Source organism: Neltuma alba, unplaced genomic scaffold (assembly GCF_004799145.2).
Source record: "Neltuma alba isolate B1F8T4 unplaced genomic scaffold, ASM479914v2 tig00013014_pilon, whole genome shotgun sequence".
Taxonomy (NCBI): Eukaryota; Viridiplantae; Streptophyta; class Magnoliopsida; order Fabales; family Fabaceae; genus Neltuma; species Neltuma alba.
The window spans coordinates 231758-251064 of record NW_021637362.1 but is presented as its reverse complement, the minus strand read 5'-3'; the positions used below and the strand labels follow the sequence as shown (position 1 = coordinate 251064).

Below are 19307 nucleotides of genomic sequence, written 5' to 3'. Positions count from 1 at the left end.
ATAATTTTTCTCTAAAATACTCCCTCCGGTTCAAAATATAAGTTAAAATTTTTAAAGGGGTTGTTTTTTTATAAGATAACATTCACTTTTGTCCTAACATTTAATGAGTTTTTTTTCAATTTTTTCCCATATATTCTCTTCCTTCTTTAATTTATTCATTACATCTTTTACTTATTCTCTTTATTAATAAAGGTATATTAAAAAAACAAATATATGCCTTACACATTTATTGTTTTGAATTGATTTTAATTAGTTTCTTGATAAATGTCATTAATAAAATTTAGCTTACATTTAGAACAGGAGGGTATTCTTGTTAATTGTCAGAGATTCTCATTAAGGGGTAGTTCCATTACATATGATTAAATAGAGTAGTTTAAAGAAATCTCTACGTATTTGTTACAAATAATCAACTTAATTAATTTTCTTAATATTCTCAAACTAGTTATCCAACTCTTTAATACTAAGGACTCATTAGCCTCGCTACATTAATTATTGATTAGTCTCACTACATTAATTGTAATTAATTAATTTAATTAATTTTTTTAATATTCTCAAATAATTTTTTATTTTCTCTACTAATAAAAAAATTATTTTATTTGCTCATTTTTCTCTCGTTCATTCTCTCTCCCCCATAAAATAGTGTTTTTAGTAAATAAGTTATATTCTTAACATATTTATTTTTCAATCAATTTTACCTATTTTTACCTGCATAATTCGTTTATTTGTATCTTTATAAAAGTAACTGAAGGGAGTATTAAATCTCAAATTTGCATAATTGCTTGTAAGGACAAAGCACTATGATCCTTATCAATAATTCCTTGGCAAAAAAAAAAAAAAAAGATCCATATCAATAACTAATTTGATTTGTAAAATGACCCATATGTCTTTATAAGTATTAAAGGTTTTTCGTGGTTTACAAGCTAGCTTTCGTGAAGTGCAAGAGGTCTTCACAAAGTTAAAACATTTGCATCAAAAAAAAAAAATTACAAAAACTTTTGCACGCTTTATAAGGCGTCTTATTCACTTTACAAAAAGGTCCGGTTTTTCTTTTTACTTTACAATAACAGGTATTCTATGATTTTACACAAACCTTTTCATTAAAACAATACGGAATAATATTGCAATTGTTTACGGAACTTAGGCTTGTGTCTAATTTTATTTAGGATAAAACTTAGGTCAAGTTAATTAGGTCCATTATGTCCAGTATCTAATAAGCTTCTGCCACCTGTTATAATTTTCATTTAACCCCAAATTTATGTTAAACCGCCGTTAGTTTTGGAAACCATTAAAAAAAAAAGCCGATAATTGTTTTTAAGTATGTGTTCTTCTCCGAAAACTGGATGCTTGCAGATGCTGTTCATGGAGGTTGTCCTCAAGGAACTTGAAGCTTCATATTTCCCTCAATGTGCTCCGTTATTTACCCTCTCCTTCCTTCACCTTTTTCTTACTACCATCGGAGTTGCCAGCTTGCTGCCACCGCCGGTGACAATGACGCCCTTTCATTACTGCTCTTTCTCCTCATACTTGCTCTGATCGGCATCCCAGCAAGTGTTTTCGGCCTCACGCATTCGAGTCATTCTCTAAGCAGATTCGATATCGTCATATCCAACACATCTTCATCTTCTTCTCCTGGTGATTTACCAAGTCAAAAAGAATTTTAAACACAGAGCATGCGTGTGCTTGCGTTGGAATGCCAGTGCAGAAACGATACCCAGATACAGTGATAGTGATTTGAGGTTCAGAATAGGAAATTTAGAGATGGGTTTTGTAAGGAACTTAGAGGAGAGGAATAAGAGTGAATCGAATCAAAGAAGAAGATTGTTATTGGTTGCTGATATATTGAGGAGTAGTGAAGATGATGAAAATGGAGAAGTCGAAAATGGATCATTGAAGAAAAATGGGAGGGACGAAGAAAGGACTTGACGGTAGTTTAACGGTAGATTTGGGGTTAAGTAAAGACTAATACAGGTGGCAAAAGTTGATTGGATACCTGGACATAATGGACCTAATTAACTTGACCTAAGTTTAGTTCTTTTATTTATATGAAATCCGAAATACTGTTAAAAAAAAGAAATCCGAAATAATTAATACATGATGTCAATCAATACATATAAAATATACACAAAATTATATTATTCATAAATATGAATAGTACATCTAGTTGTGAATAATATAGCTTCTATATATTCTATATAATACTACCATATGATTTTAAATATATATATTTATATATCAAATCAATCTATATATACATAGCGTATTACTCTGCATTTTTTTTTATTTTCTCTGAGTTATGTGTATAATATAAGTCAAAATTTGTAAGGAAATCTCAAAAAAAAAAAAATACCACTTTAATTTCAAAATCATAAATCAAGAATTATTACAAACATCTATTTCACTTACTTTTTAAGTATAGTCAAATATTAATAATGTGTAAGAAATACAAGACTAATTTAGGATTTTCAAATTCAGGTATTATTTCTTTTGGGTTTTTCTCAAATTTTTATTTTTCACAAATACTTGACGAGGTAAAATCTAAATGTGGAATGATTGTTGAAAAATTTTTAAATTAAAAAATCCTTACAAAACAACCCAAATCTAATTTATTAGATCAAGAATCATGCATGGTCGCCTTAGGATGCATTGAAAGGGTGGGAATGAAGAGAAGTACATATCTATTCCACCCAACAAAAAGACTAAAATCCAATATAATCATAAAATGCGCGTAACACATTACTTTTGGAAGCTTGCATATATTTTAAAATCTTAAATATTAATGGTACCTTTTATTTTTTTATTTTTTATTTTTGGTGAAAAATGGTACCTTTTATTTTACATGAACGATAATATGCCTTAAAACCAAGATATGCATACAATATTTTCAATGGTGGAGGAAGAAGACTAGTGGGACCCAATTCTCAATTTTTTCTTGGCATATACAAATTTTATGAAATATCTTACACTTGTCTTCGAAAATTACAGGGAAGATGAATCATTTGATTTATGTAGTTTTGTCTCAATTCTAATTTAATCCTTAAATGTTAAGTCAAAGTAGCTTAATACTTATGGTTTACTATTATTTGGAATATTAATTTCTAAAAAAAATAACCTTAGTCCTTGTTAAGCTTTTTTTTGGAAGTGCCGGGTCTTTGGCAAAAAAAAAAGTGCTTGGGGTTTATGATGCGGGGCAATTTTCCAAAAATCTTAATGAATTTAGTAAGATTGTAAAAGTAAAGGGATTATTAGATAAACTCACTTTAGTTTAAAACTTCAAAAGTATTTTTTATGCAAAAAAAATTATTTATAATAGGATCATTCGATCATGTGAAAGTAATAAGCTCACATTGATTGGGGTTTAGTGTTAAAATTAAAACTTCAAGGAGTTGAAGTTTAAATTTCGAATTAGCAGGAGATTTCTATGTAGCTCGCCTAAAGTTCAAGAGGATTTTGGATAATATAACCTAAAATTTTTAATCCTTGTACCTCATTTTTAAATGCAAAAGTAACCACAGCGTTCAACATCAAAAGGTAAGAACTTCAAGAAGGTTAAGTTTGAATTTTAAAATATCAAAAGGGTTATGTATAACTGACCTAAAATTTAAGGGTTTTTGTAAATTTTAGCTTAATTTTATTTCCTAAAATATAAGGAGTAGCATTTTAAATGATTAAAAATACAGACACTAAATTACACTTAGTCAGAATTTAGCGATTAAATTTTAAACGAGTCAAAATTTTAAGAACTGGTTGCACTAAGTTAAAGTTCGGAAAACTAAATACAATAATTAATTTTCCCAAAATTATACAAACTTTATACTGTGTATGTTGTTAATCACGGTACGGTCCCCCTAATAAATCCTAGTTACACCGTCAATAATTTTGACTGTGAAATTACGAGTGGTTTTAGGTTATTTTCCATTATGATTTGTGTTGATAATTTTTTTTTTGGCATAATGTCTTAATAATATTTTAATCACAGTTTTATTGCACACTGATTCAACAAATAGCATTAATTCAGGCAAGCCCACTGGATGAGGATTTCTTCAAGAAAAAGGTTACTTTTTTTTTTTTTTTGCCAACTCAAGAAAAGGTTACTTAAAGCTGTGGGAATTAAATTAAGTATCAATTGCCCATTTGTGAAATAATGATGTGAAAATAAAGAAAAACTTGAAACTGTGCATGATAACGAAAAGCAAGGATATTATCAAAGGATATATTGGCAGATATGTTCATTTTTTTAATAAAAAAAGGGGCATGTACTAAGGCGTGATATTATGAATAGGATCAAATTTGTAACCTCTCACTTACCCCTTACAAATGAGATGTTTTGTATTTAGATTAGGGTTAATATAATTTTTTGTCTCTCAAACTTGTCTTTATTTTGATTTTAGTCTTTCCAATCTCAAACCATATGTTTTGGCTCCTTTAGAGGCAAAATGATCCATGTTTTTATTGAATTATAGGGACTAATATTTTAAATAAAAAAAATTTGAGGAACCAAAACTTATGATTTGAAATTTGAAGGACGAAAACCAAAATGAGAACACACTTAAGAAATTAAAAATTATATTAACTTTTATATTAAAAATGTGAAATATTTGATTGAGATATAGAAGGAAGGATGCTAAAAAGAGGAATTAGGTGGTAGGGGGGAAGGATGGTGTGAAAATGAGGATTGATTTGGTCACAAAGAGGAATGATATGTCTTGCAAGAGACGCAAAGCTTGAAGGTGTGGATATGTGTCCTACATGTTCATGTTTTTATGGCCGTTATGTTGTATGAGTTCACCAACCACTTCACGCTGGCTTTTGGTTTTGCCTTCTTACTACTACCCTAGAAAATAGTAACTTTGTTAGCATTAAATAGTTGATCTTATTTGGAATTATGGGAGAATTAATTCACATGTCTATATAGTTTAGTTTAATTTTAAATCAGGTTCCTCTAGTTTATTTTGTTTGAATTGGGTTTTTATTATTTGATTTGGTAATTTAAAATTATAAACTTTATGAAATTTTATTGGGCAGGGTAGTATTTAGCATTCTGATATTATTTTTCAGTAATATCCAGCACCATAACTTTATTTATAATGTATCTAGCATTATGATGTTATTTTTTATTGCTTCTAACATCCGGATCTTATTTATAATATATCTAATACCCTAAATCATAAATAAGAGCAGGGTGTTGGATGCAATTAAAAAAAAATCAAGGAGTGCTAGATGCAATTTTAACCAATTTAAAAATTATAAACTTTATGAAATTTTATTGGGCAGGGTAGTATTTAGCGTTCTGATATTATTTTCAGTAATATCTAGCACCATAATTTATTTATAATGTATCTAGCATTATGATGCTATTTTTAGTGCTTCTAACATCCGGATCTTATTTATAATATATCTAATACCCTAAATCATAAATAAGAGTAGGGTGTTGAATGCAATTGAAAAAAAATCAAGGAGTACTAGAAGCAATTTTAACCGATTTTATTTATAGAAAAACACTAGTGTTAAACAATGTTAAATAAAAACAAAGAAAATTCCAGGAACTTGATTTAAAATTAAAATAAACTATAAGAAACTGTGAATTAACTTTTCTTAAAATTTTATAACATCACAAAAGATGGGCTATGATGTAGGGAAGGGTTTTGTTGAAAGTTTGTTTTCATGCTAAACATATTGAGGTGGTTCTCATCATTATGGTAGGATTTGAACCATCTAACTTTTTTTTTTTTTAAATCATCCAAATCATCTCATTCCAACCCTTTATATATGAGATAGTAGGCTAAAATGATCTCACTCATTTTATAAAAATAAAAATATACTTTTATGAGAAAATTAAAAATCTTATAACCACAAGCATGATTTACAAAAATAAATTATACTTCTCTGGTCCTAAATATAAGATCCCTTTTGTAGTGTAAAATTACACTATAAAAGGGGTCTTATATTCAGGACCAGAGGAGTATAATTGTTAAATTTACAAATAATAATTCACCATACAATAAAAAAAGAAATCACTATTCAAAATCTCAATTTTCCACAAAATTTGCAATCACGTTCACATTTCACAGCAAATGAGAAGGGAAGAGAGATTGATTTAAAAATTAACAAAAGTTAGGGCAAAGCAAATGTTTAAAAAGGGGAAAAAAAAGAAGAAAAAAGGGAGTCAAACAAGTTGGCTATAGCATGCCATTACACTTTGTGTGTGTGTGTGTGTGTGTTTTTTAAGGAAATATTTAAAATGTTGGCAATGAAGGAAAAAAATTAATCTTACTATAAAATTTACTCAATTAATTTAGATAAATTAAAAAAATTAATTAAATTAATGTTTGTCTGTTGATTGACTTATTTTAATTTCATTACAAGATGCATCTTTTATTAGTTATTACTTATTTTAACTTATGTCTATCATCATACGGCGCCGTTTACTATATTAAGTAATCTAGTCTGGCATCTAGCGTTATTTTAAAATCTGAAGTAAACGACATACATAACACAGTAATGGATGCCAGATTCAAACAATCAACAAGTTTTTTTAATAAAATTAGTCTAACAATTTACTAATTATGCAAAATCTGGATTTGAGATAATGAAAGTTTAATCATCTAGATTAATTAATTATATAAATATTTGGAAAAAAATGAAAAGAACAAGTGAATTAAAAGTAACTAAAATTTTACATTTATTTATTTCACTTTTTATCCATAATTATATCAAGAATTTATTGACTTTCGAGATGAGTGCTTTTGAGAAAATAATTAAAAGTTGATAATAAATGAAACAAGAGTTGAGATGTAAATTTTTTTAAAAAAAATTTTCATTCAAGAAGAACAATGTTGTCTCCAAAATTCAAAACATAGTAATGTTGTCCTATCTTGTTAAAATACTAATATTAACTGTTAACATTTTTAACTATAAACAACAATATTGTTACATTTTGAAATTTTTAGGACAACATTGAAGCTAAATTTTTTTTAGAAAAAACTGTTTATGGTGAATTTTCAGAACAAATTTTTACACAAATTGAGATCAAATATGCCTAAAATTTAGAATTCTTTTCTCAATATCGCCTTGCAAGTGTTAAAAAAATAACTAGTCACCCAAGTCTCACAGCGACCCATGAATCTTCATGCATATATGATTTCGCGTGGTCATGATCATACTTTCTTGTAATTTTCACCCCAAAAATTTTAAGGAACGAGCACCTATTTGAATTTTTTTAAAATTCATACTACCTCCATCCGCCTAATTATAAAGCCAGTTGATTAATTTGAGGAGGTTAAAAAAAATAAGTTGAGTTAGTTTATCCTAAATAGGTGTTGTCTTTCCTAAAATATCTTTACTAATCAAGTGTATTGACTAAAACTATCATTGTTAAAAGGGCTACTTTGAAAAAAAATGTATAAGTATGAGAGACAATGATTTGGGGTCTTATATTTAGAACCAAAATAAAAGTTAAACAGGGTATTATATTAAGGACCAGAGGTAGTATTACTTAAAGTTGCGTTTGATAGGCAACATTGAAAATAAAGATTGGGATTATGATTGCAATTGAAAAAAATCTATTAAAAGAGTGTTTAGTATAAGAGATTGCTTGTAATATGAGATTAGTCAAATCCTGTATGTGGGACTGGAGAATACACAAGAGGAAGTGGTATTTTCCGTCCCCCTTATAGAGTTTGTCTAATCCCATATAATAAATAATTACTCATGCTAAATCTATTTAGATTTTTTTTTAATCGCAATATCAATCACAATCCCTCATTTTCAATGCTTCTTACCAACATGGTCAAAAAGTATTAAAGAAAAGAGCATTACTTTAATCAAAAGGCAGTACAAATAGACAAATACTAGTTTTTCACCAAAAAAATAGATCACTTACCACTTCCTTCGCTCGTTGAATTTGAGAATAACAAATAAGTATATTTTTCTTGTTCTAATATAAGATTTATTTTATAGTGTAATTTACACTACAAAATATGTTTTATATTTAGGATTGAGAAGAGTATTAGTTGTTTTTTGAAAATTATTTTTTTGGTCTTTTTTCTTAGGACAATAACAAAAAAAAAAAGCTGAAAATTTGTAATACTAAAACTAAAAAATATTAACAAAAATTTGTTATCATTTACAAATTTAGAATTGTCAATACCTAACAAAATTGTGTTATCAAATCTGATTTGAGATTTGTAATTTCTAGTTTTTTTCTGTCATTCTCCCTTTTTCCTTTCATTTGATTTGTTTTTTTGATGATCATTTCATTTGATTTTTTATAGCATGGTTATCCATCGAAGGGGCGTTTTTAAGAAAATAGTTGAAATGTTATAAAAAAAGGAGTAAATAAGAATAATAGTAGTAGTAATAATATCTATTGGTCAGTTTGGTGGTTCTGGCCGGACGAGACAACCTACCAGTTGTTGCGGCTCTTTGAAGAGAGAGAGGGCCTTTCCTTTTTTCTTATAGTGCTACTCACTCACAACACAACCGGAAGCCAAACAAATATTTCAGAGATGGCGAGTGCTCTGAAGATGGGATCTCAGACCCTCACTCACCACCACCGCCACCACCACCACCACAACCACCTCTACTGCCACCGCCATTGCCACTGCTCTCTCTGATCCACTTTTCCTCATCCTCCTTCTTCCCGTCTTCTTCTTCCTCCTCCTCGGGTACTCTTCTCTTTCTTGCTCACCCTCTCATTTTCTGTTCTTCCTTCCTATCTTCTTTCTTCCCATTTTTTAGCTTCCATTCACCATAAAGTTTCTCCTCCTTTGTGTAGATCTTCATTGCATCTATACTGTTCAACTAAGCGTTTGGATTTCTTTTGTTCTTTAATTCGAGATTCGAGATGTGAAATTTGAATTGTTTTCTTTCTTTTTTCATGATGATTAGGTTTCTGTTGTACGTTTCTCGTTTGTAATTAGTAAGAATTCTCAATCTCATTCTAGTAGGGGTAACTTTTTATTGTCACTAATTTTTCTGTCTGTTTTTGTGCTACGTGTGTACTGAAAAAATTTACAGGTGGAATCAATTCTATTTTAGAACAAGGGCTTCATCCTTTTTTTACAGACATTACAATGCCGTTTTCATGTAATATTAGTCTAGAAAGATGTCTGGATCTCGGACCAAGTTTCCTTTTTTGGTTTTCCTTACCTTTAGCGTAATTTTCAGAGATCTGTACTGCTTTGGGACCGAAATCTCTGTTTGGGTCAGATCCGCCGATAACATATTCAATTTTGTTTAATTATCTGCTCATTTTCCATTGTTACTGTGGCGATGTGTTATTCTGTTCATGGAAAATGTTGGAGAGCCGCTATATTAAATTCATATTTTGGTCCCTATTAAAGTATTTTACCGTTCAGTCCTTAATATGAATCTGAAGGTCTAGATGCTTTTATAAGACTGACCTAGCTATTCTATGTTTTCCCTTTTATTAGAAAGATTAGTAGAGGTGGGCTGTTGGTAGGATGATTGAATTTACTGTAGAGAAGAGATGGCTGTATATATCACGGGATTTTTAAAATCCTTATTGTGGACTAAAAGAAGGAATCAAACACACTCAATGCATGTGTGAGTGCAAGCTTTGATACTTTCTTAGCAGTGATCTATTTTTATAATTTTAGATAATATTATATTTCGATATTTTGGCCAAATTAATCGAATCTAATTATCATCTTGTTTATTTTGACTTGCTGATTATAGCATGGAAAATGTTGGCTCTGATTATCCTCTGTTCTTTTCCAAACGAAAAGAAAATAAGCTTCAACTCTAAATTCGCTGTTGCATTTCTCAAAGATTTTAATAAGACAAGGGTTTGGATACTGTGCTTTTTGTCTTGGTAAATGTCGAAATATCTGTACATTGAACTCTGGATTTATAGAAGAATTATGTTAACATTGCCCTTGCCCTCACTGTTTGCAGTATTACTTGGAATATTACTTCGGCACACATATTGCTTCTTCCTCAGGTGCCTCTTTTTGGGCCAGTTTGAAGAAGCCAGATGAGTTCAAGATTTCCATCTCATCAACTTAGTAATGGCCTGTATGTATCAGGCCGGCCTGAGCAGCCAAAAGAAAGGACTCCTACAATGAGCTCAGTTGCCATGCCTTATACTGGTGGTGACATCAAAAGGTCAGGAGAATTAGGGAAAATGTTTGATATCTCTGGCGATGGTTCTAAATCTAGAAAATCTGGCCCATTAAATAATGTTCCCTCAAGGACTGGATCTTTTGCTGGTGCTGCTTCGCATTCTGGACCAATCACACCAAATGCAGCAGCTCGTGCTAGTTATACTACATCTGGTAATGTTGCTTCAGTCTCGAAGAAGACCAACTCTGGTCCATTGAATAAACATGGGGAACCAATTAAGAAGTCATCCGGTCCTCAATCTGGAGGGTATACGCGCCAAAACTCTGGTCCAATTCCGGTTCTTCCCACCACCGGTCTGATTACATCTGGTCCTCTGAATTCATCTGGGGCTCCAAGGAAGGTGTCTGGTCCATTAGAGTCCACAGGTTCCCTGAAATCACATAGTTCCTCAGTTGCTCACAATCCAGCTGTGACCACACTCGGCCAAGGTGATGAATATTCCTTCATGAGGAACTTCCCGAAGCCAATACTGTGGTCTGTAGTTCTGATATTTGTGATGGGATTTATTGCTGGTGGTTTCATTCTTGGAGCGGTCCACAATGCCGTCCTCCTCATTGTTGTCGTAATCCTGTTTACTGCTGTTGCTGCTTTATTCACCTGGAATAGTTGTTGTGGGAGGAGAGCTATTGTTGGTTTCATCTCGCGTTATCCTGATGCTGAGCTCAGAACTGCTAAGAACGGGCAATTTGTGAAAGTTTCTGGGGTATGTTATAAATTAATTTTACGCATACATGTATAGTGCAATTAATCCCTAGAACTGGTGCAATTTCACGCCTAACCACCCACCTTCTGGATTCCTCTTTATGGTTTTTCTCCCTCCATTGATTGGATAAGTAATTCCATGCCTTATATCGCTTCTCATAATCATGACTTGAATGGTTGACTGGTATATCAATGTGACTGTTTTATGTTGGGATATATGCATGAATGAGGGAAATGGACCAATAATTTGTATTTGTGCCTTTTGAAGGTGGTTACCTGCGGTAATGTCCCACTTGAGTCCTCCTTTGGAAAAGTTCCGAGATGTGTCTATACATCAACAAGTTTGTATGAATACCGAGGATGGGGTTCAAAACCAGCCAACCCTAAGCATCACCGTTTTACATGGGGAATCAGATCAACTGAGGTAATTTGAATAGTCAGTCCTTTTTTAACAATTTGATGAATTATTTTATTTAGATTTCTTTCTCTGGTTTGAGCATATACTGGGTAAGAACTAAATTTTGTAGACTTCTCTATATCATTGGACATCTAGATCGACTCCATACTGTTGTTTATGATTGGATGCATTTAGGGTTATCATTACAAAGTGAATCTTCATGCCTGGTCAAATAATTTGAATTGTTCTCATATGTGGGCTAGACTTGCTCGGATGAGGAATTTGTGTATATTGGAAGTTATAGTCTAATATCTGAGACCTGAGGTTTTTTGTTTAAATCGCTTTTAATTATATTTAATTTAATGCAGAGGCACGTGGTGGATTTTTACATCTCTGATTTCCAATCTGGACTGAGAGCACTGGTTAAAACAGGCTATGGTGCAAGGGTGACGCCTTATGTTGATGATTCTATCGTAATTGATGTCAACCCAGCCAATAAAGACATGTCCCCTGATTTTCTTCGATGGCTAGCGAATAGAAATCTTTCAAGTGATGATCGTGTAATGCGATTAAAAGAAGGGTAAAGTTTTTTTTTTCCTTGGCTAGAGCTGAAACTTCCAAGGACATTTGTTGGTATGAACTAGTTTATTTAAGGCCAATCCCTTTCCATTGGTGCTGGGGAGGTAGAAAACTGAATATTGTTGCTATGAACATAAATCATTGGTGGTAACTCACACGTAGCTGGAATACAATTTGTGTCATGCATCATGATGGTAAAATGATGGCAAAAATAAAACTTCATAGTATTAACCTAAGCAAGATCAAAATGTTCTTATGAGGTAATGCTTCTTTTGTAGGTACATCAAAGAAGGCAGCACAGTTAGCGTAATGGGAGTTGTCCAGCGAAACGATAACGTGCTTATGATCGTGCCACCACCGGAGCCTTTGGCAACAGGATGTCAATGGGCCAAATGTATATTTCCAGCTAACCTTGAGGGTATTGTTTTGAGATGTGAAGATACCTCCAAGATTGATGTCATTCCAGTGTAGCAGAAACCTCCAGTTAGGTATTCTTCTTCCCATGTCAAAACTTGATGCTTGTTTGTAGCCCAAGTGTGATGGCGTTGCAAGTTCACTCCTTTGGTTCACACTAAACTCCTAGTTTGTTGTATAGCTAATGGTAAATCTTATTCGTTTATTTTTACCGAGGATGTGGTTTTATGTAGTGAGATAAGCTGTATTTCCCAGAGGAACTTGCTGTTATAACCAAACCAATTGTTGGCTTGGCTTTACACCTTGTCTATACTCTGCATATGTCGAAGTGTAAGAAGGATACCTAGTAATTTTGTTTTCTTTGAGGAGAGTGTACCAATCAAATGAACCAAAAAACTGTGTAATTATTCTGTTTACATTTTGAACTTCATCTCACTCTATTTAGCCTTAGGTGTTTTAAAAAAAAAAAAAAAAAAGCTTGCGACATAGATCCTCCGTTTATGATTCACAATCTGTTGTTAGAATGGAACCAAATGGTACCTTGGCTTGCTATTTCTTAATTCAGTTGAATTTTTATTAGATGATTTTCAGAAACGTCTTTTGAGAAAAGAGGGGAGGGTTTGCAGATACCTGTATGTGTTTTATTACGGATATAGAAACTAGAAGGCATCGAATACAAATATAGACTAAATTCAATGTCCAGATAAAATTCAGGGCTTTCATTTTCAAGTCATGGGCTACGTAACGCAGATTGAATCTTTACTTTTGTTCTAACCCCTTGAGAAGTAAATACTCAGCTAATTATAAAATTTATTTTAATATTAAATATAAAACCTTAATTTATAATCTTTTAAATTATTCCATTGATTGTTCATGTTAAAAGAATTATTATTAAGGGTTGGTTCTAATTCAAATTATGAAGAAGTCGGGAGAATCCTCACAAAATTTAAAATTACTAAATTCTAAATAAATTTTTTTTAATGTGTTGTTATTTGTAAGTTTAATATTGTCAAAATGTCACTTATTTAAAAAGTGTTATTATCAAACTTAATTTAGGATTTAATAAATTAATGTTTTTAATTTAATAGAAGTTATAAAAAAAGAAGATAATTACAGAAGATAGGAGGGCTTTGAGAAAGACACGTATGGGAAGAATGCGGTGGAAACGACGAACGTGTCGCGAGACTAACATTCTGCCAAAAGGGGAAGGTTGGCCTATTTAATATTTATAGTCCCACCTCAACTTCCTCTGCAAATCACATCTCAAATGGGCAGCGAAAATGCCATTCTAATAGTACTATGCATATTCCTGTGCTTGTGTTTTACTGTTACTGTTACTAACACAGCCGATGAAGAAGAGCAGAAGCAGAATACAAAAGCATCATCATCAACATCCCTTTGGGCATGGCAGAAGCTTAAAAGCTTCTATTCTCTCTATTCTAAACTCTGGTCTCCAGCCACGTGGCAATGGCAGATGTTGAAGGAAGCATATTCCCGTTTCATTTCTCCAAATCTGAGGTACTAATAATAATAATCATAAGCCACCTTAGTTACAAAAATCTGATCTTCAGAATTAGGAAACTTAAGTTGATGGAATGTTGTGCAGGTTTAGCAAAGGAGGAGGAGCAGGCGGAGGGCAGAAGGGGGAAGAAGCATATGCTGCAAAATCTGGTGGTGAAAAGAAGAAGAAGAGGTCGTCGGAGCTCTGACCTCTAGAAGAATGCTTCCACTTTATGTTTACTTTAAAGCTAGGGGAAATTAATTTGTAACTTCGTAACCAGAATTTTATCTGATTTTGTCTTAGTTTCACCAAATTTCTAAAAGCCTCTCAGTTTCTTTTTCCTTTTTAGCAGATTTTTAATCATATCTTTTTTGTTTTTTTTTTTTGTCAAACAAGCTTTTACAATTTCACTTCACTTTTAATCAGGTTTTTAATTAGGTTAATATAAATTTTGTCCCTCATATTTACAAACTATAGGTTTTGGTTTTTCAAAAGATAAAATAATCTAAATTTTTATTGGATTATAGGACTAATATTATAAATAAAAATAAACTTGAAGGCTAAAATTTATGGTTTAAAATTTAAGGGATCAAAATTAAAATGAAGTCAAATTTAAGGCATTTTTGTATTAATCTTTTTAAATTTATAATAGAAACCTGTACATGTAGTGTCCTGTAAATCCTTTGAGTTCTGACGAAGCCCCTCTCACTCATTCTTTTTGTAAACGAAAATTTTATAGTCATCAATGATCATTGTTATGACTAAGTTACAGTAGGGAAAAATAGGGAAAAGAATCTAAAATTACTCATTTTATTGTAGAAGATCTTAAAAATTAAAATTATGATAAAGGACCAAGCTAAGTTTAATGAACTATTATAGCTTTTATTATAAAGTCAGTTGGTAATGCCTTGAAAAGTTATTAAAAAAAGGAACCTTGAGTAAAACCACATCTTTAAAGCAACAGCCTAGTGGTATTTGAAATTTGGACGAAAAATGCAACAGCCTAGGGGTATGCGGAGCATAATGTCACTTTGTAGAGTTGTTAACGTATATTCTTCTAGTTCTTTTCACCATTGATCCCGAAATTTGAAATTAGTAGTTTGATACTTTGATGTCTGAAATTTGACTTTATACGTATGGATCCAAAAACATTCATATATTATTCTGGGGAGTAAAAATCATTAAACGGATTAAAACTAAGTTTTTCAAAAGCCAAATTTTAAGGATTAAAAATTATATTAACTTTAATTAATTATAATTTATTAACCTAGGTTGATATGGATTGGAATTGTCAGAATCATACTAACATTAAATGGGGCACTTTTTTTTTTAGAGTGATTTAAATCTTGATTTGCTATGTTATTAGGAATTAGTCTCTTTTATTTCAATTTTGGTGGTAGACTAATTTAGAAGATTACCATAGAAAATAGCAAAACCCTATCTCCTAGAGTGTAGGGTTTATAGATAATACATATAAATATGGATAGATTGGTCTCAACCAGACCACAAAGGGCGGCTTTGCCGCATTTTATGGTCTCTTCGGCTCGATCCACGTGAGTTTGGACTCTACTAAATTTGGTTAATTAATTAAAATTAGGATAAAGTAATAAGTTAAAAATTACAATATTCTACTTAAAATCTCATAGAGAGGAAGTGATACCTGATAGGGTATTTTGCAAATATAGTTAAATGACAAAAATACTTTTATATCAAAAAGCTTATTATCAAGTTGTGAACTAGCAATAGCAAGTACAGAATAACAAATGATAAAAAATGTATTGTCATGACGAGTGTTAAACAGTTAATGATAAAAAATATACTGACAATAATAAATTTGATATTTTTAAAAAATAAAATATAAAGCTATTTCAGTCGTTTATAAAAATACTCCTCCAGTTCTAAATATAAGACCCTTATACTTCTAGTATAAGGGTCTTATATTTAGAACAGGAAGGTTTAGCATTATTTATTTTGAACTTTGGGGTCATTTTCCCTTATCTTTTTTTTTTCTGGGTAATTTTAAGAAAAGAGAAAAAAAAGACCGCGTTCTTCACTTTCTAGAGTTGCACCGTTCTCTATTTAAGCATTTGCGATTCCCTGATCCGAATTCTCTTATACGTTCTCAGTTGCAACATCATCGTCTTCTTCTTCGATGGCAAGATCCCTAGCTCAAACCCTAACCCTAGCTTATCTCGGACGTACTGTCTCCACCAAATCCCTCTCCCCCTCGTCTCGTCTCCTTCCTCACCGAACCCAATCCAATCAGTCCTCTTCTGATGTCGGTGACCTCGATTCCTCTTCCAACGCCGATCCTCTGATTCGCAAACTTGAGGATGCCATCCACTGCATCATTGTTCGCCGATCTGCGCCTGATTGGCTCCCCTTTCTCCCCGGTTCCTCTTATTGGGTCCCACCGCCTCGCTCCGCATCCAACGGTCTTGCCCAATTGCTCGACAAGTTAGCTAATCCCATCACTGAGGAGGAATCTATGTCCATCACCACTGTTCGTGGTTGGCCCTCTTCCTCCTATTTCATTCAAGGTCAATTTTCCTCCCTCATACCTTTATGGATAAACTTTTTGCAAAGGAAAACAGATGATGCCGTTTTTATTTACTAGCAAAATTATGTTTTATCTTTATGCAATTGAATGAAATTGGATAAAGATTCAACTTTAAATAGGTGACCATTCAAGTTTTTTGGGCAAATTGTTGGACAATTGTTTGAGAGGCTACTTGCATATAGCCCCAACACGATCCTCTCAATCGGAATGCCTTGAACAATTAACATTAGAAAGCAATTGTGGCTGACTGCTGAAGTACATTATGTTTGTTCGTATTTCCTAATGTACCTCAGCAAACGATTGTTTATGCATAGCACAAGCTATAAGGCTTTATGCATAGGTTTAGTTGCATAAGTTGTATTATGATTGAATGTCACCTGATATCATTAATTCGGATCCTATATTACAGAAGCGCCTAACTGGCCATGCCATTGTTTCGTAGTTTTCTATTCACCTTCAAATGGCTTAAATATAATTTCATCAATCAGTGTTAGGGGCATTCGGTTTATTCATGTCTTTGTTCATCTAATCCGTGTGATTAAATTGTTGCCTTCTGCAACTTACCAGCGATTTGTTTTTATTTTCAGGTGGTGCTCCCCATCCAGTGGAGATGGAAACAACATCCAATTTTGATTCTCAATCTGAGGACGAAGAGGGGTGAACACGGGCTCCTATCCACTTGCATCTGAGGTAATGTGCGGGGGACATTTATTTCTCAAGTTGACCTATATCTTTTTTCAAGTTGTTATCCGATTACTTGAAATTCTTACATAAAGGTTGCTGTTGATGTAGTAGGCATGCTGTTTATCTATCTGTTCAATGATACAATTTGTGGAATGCTGAAAAATTAATTTAGTGCCCTCGCCTTTTATGTTGAATCTCAGGAACTAAGTATTAGAGTGAAAAGCTTTTTGAGTATTTAGCTGATGCTATATTTATGTTACTTTCTTTATTTTGTAACAAAACTGATGCTTTGTTTCTAATATTACTTCAATGTAGCGTGTATTTAAGAAAATGAATTACTAAACTATGGCATAGGAGATTAAACAGGGACGAAATGGATCATTATTCTTACCTAATATGTTGATCTTAGGCTCTATCCTTGGCATCTTTATGGTTCCTTGGTATCATGAAAGTTCTTAATTTTAACTTCAGGAATATGCAGAGTGCTCTTTCCACCCTCTTTTGGGACCAGAGAGTGCTGGGTTATAATACACCAAATGGAAATTGTATTTATGCATTATCGCCTGTGTTGATTTTCTTGTTACAACTTCAGATTTTAAGTGTGTTTTATCTACCTTTGCAGGCTCACCGAGACATGTAAATTTATGTGGTGTGATGGTGTGGCGACCATCTCTTGGCAGGAGGGGCTGTAAAGATGCAACTTTGTTCGCAAGCAGAAATAATAATTGCTAGTTCGTATTCACTGAGGAAACTTGCTATATAACCCCCACTTGTATAATTGTAGAGATATTTACCTTGGAATGCAATGTAAATTATTATCAAGTTCAGTATTATGGTTTATTCTGATTCTTTGGATAGACTATTCTGTTCTCTGCAACTAATGAGTAATCTAGTGTAGAACTAATCAGTAAAATCTCGAGCTGTTTTTTGAACCATATATAACTGAGTATCTATCAAGTTCTGCAAATCTTGGATTGAATGCTTGGGTGCTATTGAATATGAATCTTTATAATATAGGGTGAATAAAAAATTAATATAATTTTTAGTTTTTTTAAGTTTACTTTCATTTTGTTTTTGATTCTTTAAGTTTCAAATTATAGGTTTTAGTCTTTTAAGTTTTAAAGGATAAAATGATTCAGATTTTTATTGGATTGTAAGAACTAATGCTTTAAATGAGGAAAAAAAAACTTGAGAGGATAAAATGGTTTGAAATTTAAGGGGATATGAGAGTAAACTTGAAGGATTGAAAATTATACTAACCCGTGATTGAAAGAGCCTTTGCAATAACGATTCAGGAAAAGATTTGGTGTGGGGCAATAATGGGACTATGGAGCTGTCAAAAAAGGTTGGCTCGAGCAGGCTATTGATAGGTTAGAGTCTAAAAGGGTTGAATAAAAATTGTAACATCATCATACTATTGAAGATTAGCCGTCGAGCATGTAGGCTGACTCATGGGTTTTCATGTTACTTTATTAGGGATGGATTTAAGGGTTAGTTGTTTTGTTCTTAAATTGTGGATGAGTTCAACTTCTTTCGTAAAATTCGATCACAAGAAAAAAATATTTTGAAATATCCAAGATACAATGAATCTTTCAAATTCTTTAATTCAATTGATAAATATTAGTAAAATAAGGGTCAAGTTGTTATTCAAACTTCCAAAGCTAATATAAGTCAAACCTCAAACATTAATAATCTATTGTCTAAACTTGAAAAGCACTAAAACTAAATAGTGTAGACAAATCATGAGGATAGAAACAAAGTAGATAAAGCTTAGTAGCATCATTAGCAACATCAACATGATTATCATCTTCACTACTATCATTAAGATTAACAATATCTGATTGTCTTGTGAGTAAGTTTTTTTTTTTTTTTACAATGGGAAAAATATCAAGGTTTTTATCTTTATCGTCAATATCTAACTATAAGCTGGATGTGATGTATAAATGTGATCGTGTGAGTGTGAACTGAGAATGAAATTGTGCAAGACATGATATGTGGGTAAACTAAAGATGTTTAATCAAGAGGCTTACATAGCATATGTAGTAGCAGTGATTGATGAACAATAATGATGAGTTATTTTAATAATTGGTTAAGTTTCAATAATGAAAAAAATAAATGGACTTAAATGTGTTGGTCCTCAATCTTGAGGAGATAACCTTTCAACTCTAAAGAGCTGGTCTTTTTATTCAAAAACTCTTGAAAGCCTCTTTGAATATGTACTGAGAAGGTTGAAGGAAGTTCTAGTGAGGAGTTTTTTTTTTTTTTTAATATAGCTAGGCACATATATCATCATATAGAGGCAATTTTATTTGATGTATTGTCAAGCA

General features: G+C 32.0%; 2 protein-coding genes across 4 annotated transcripts; both read left to right on the top strand.

Moving 5' to 3' along the window:
- Window positions 1-8478: 8478 nt before the first annotated feature.
- LOC114733540 (uncharacterized membrane protein At1g16860) lies at window positions 8479-13884 on the top strand. 3 transcript variants are annotated; one of them, XM_028921012.1, is made up of 6 exons: window positions 8479-8663; window positions 9916-10846; window positions 11114-11269; window positions 11611-11822; window positions 12100-12309; window positions 13842-13884. In XM_028921012.1, exons 2-5 carry the CDS (start codon window positions 9995-9997, stop codon window positions 12290-12292), a joined length of 1413 nt encoding a protein of 470 aa, XP_028776845.1. In that variant the 5' UTR covers window positions 8479-8663; window positions 9916-9994; the 3' UTR covers window positions 12293-12309; window positions 13842-13884. The 3 variants fall into 3 exon arrangements, with proteins under 3 accessions (XP_028776845.1, XP_028776844.1, XP_028776842.1); XM_028921011.1 differs by lacking the exon at window positions 13842-13884 and adding an exon at window positions 13582-13825; XM_028921009.1 differs by lacking the exon at window positions 13842-13884 and having other exon boundaries at window positions 12100-12673.
- A 1937-nt stretch (window positions 13885-15821) lies between these two features.
- LOC114733545 (uncharacterized) lies at window positions 15822-17915 on the top strand. The gene is made up of 3 exons (XM_028921017.1): window positions 15822-16276; window positions 16884-16986; window positions 17603-17915. The coding sequence occupies exons 1-2, from the start codon at window positions 15889-15891 to the stop codon at window positions 16955-16957; spliced, it is 462 nt and encodes a 153-aa protein (XP_028776850.1). The 5' UTR covers window positions 15822-15888; the 3' UTR covers window positions 16958-16986; window positions 17603-17915.
- Window positions 17916-19307: the final 1392 nt, after the last annotated feature.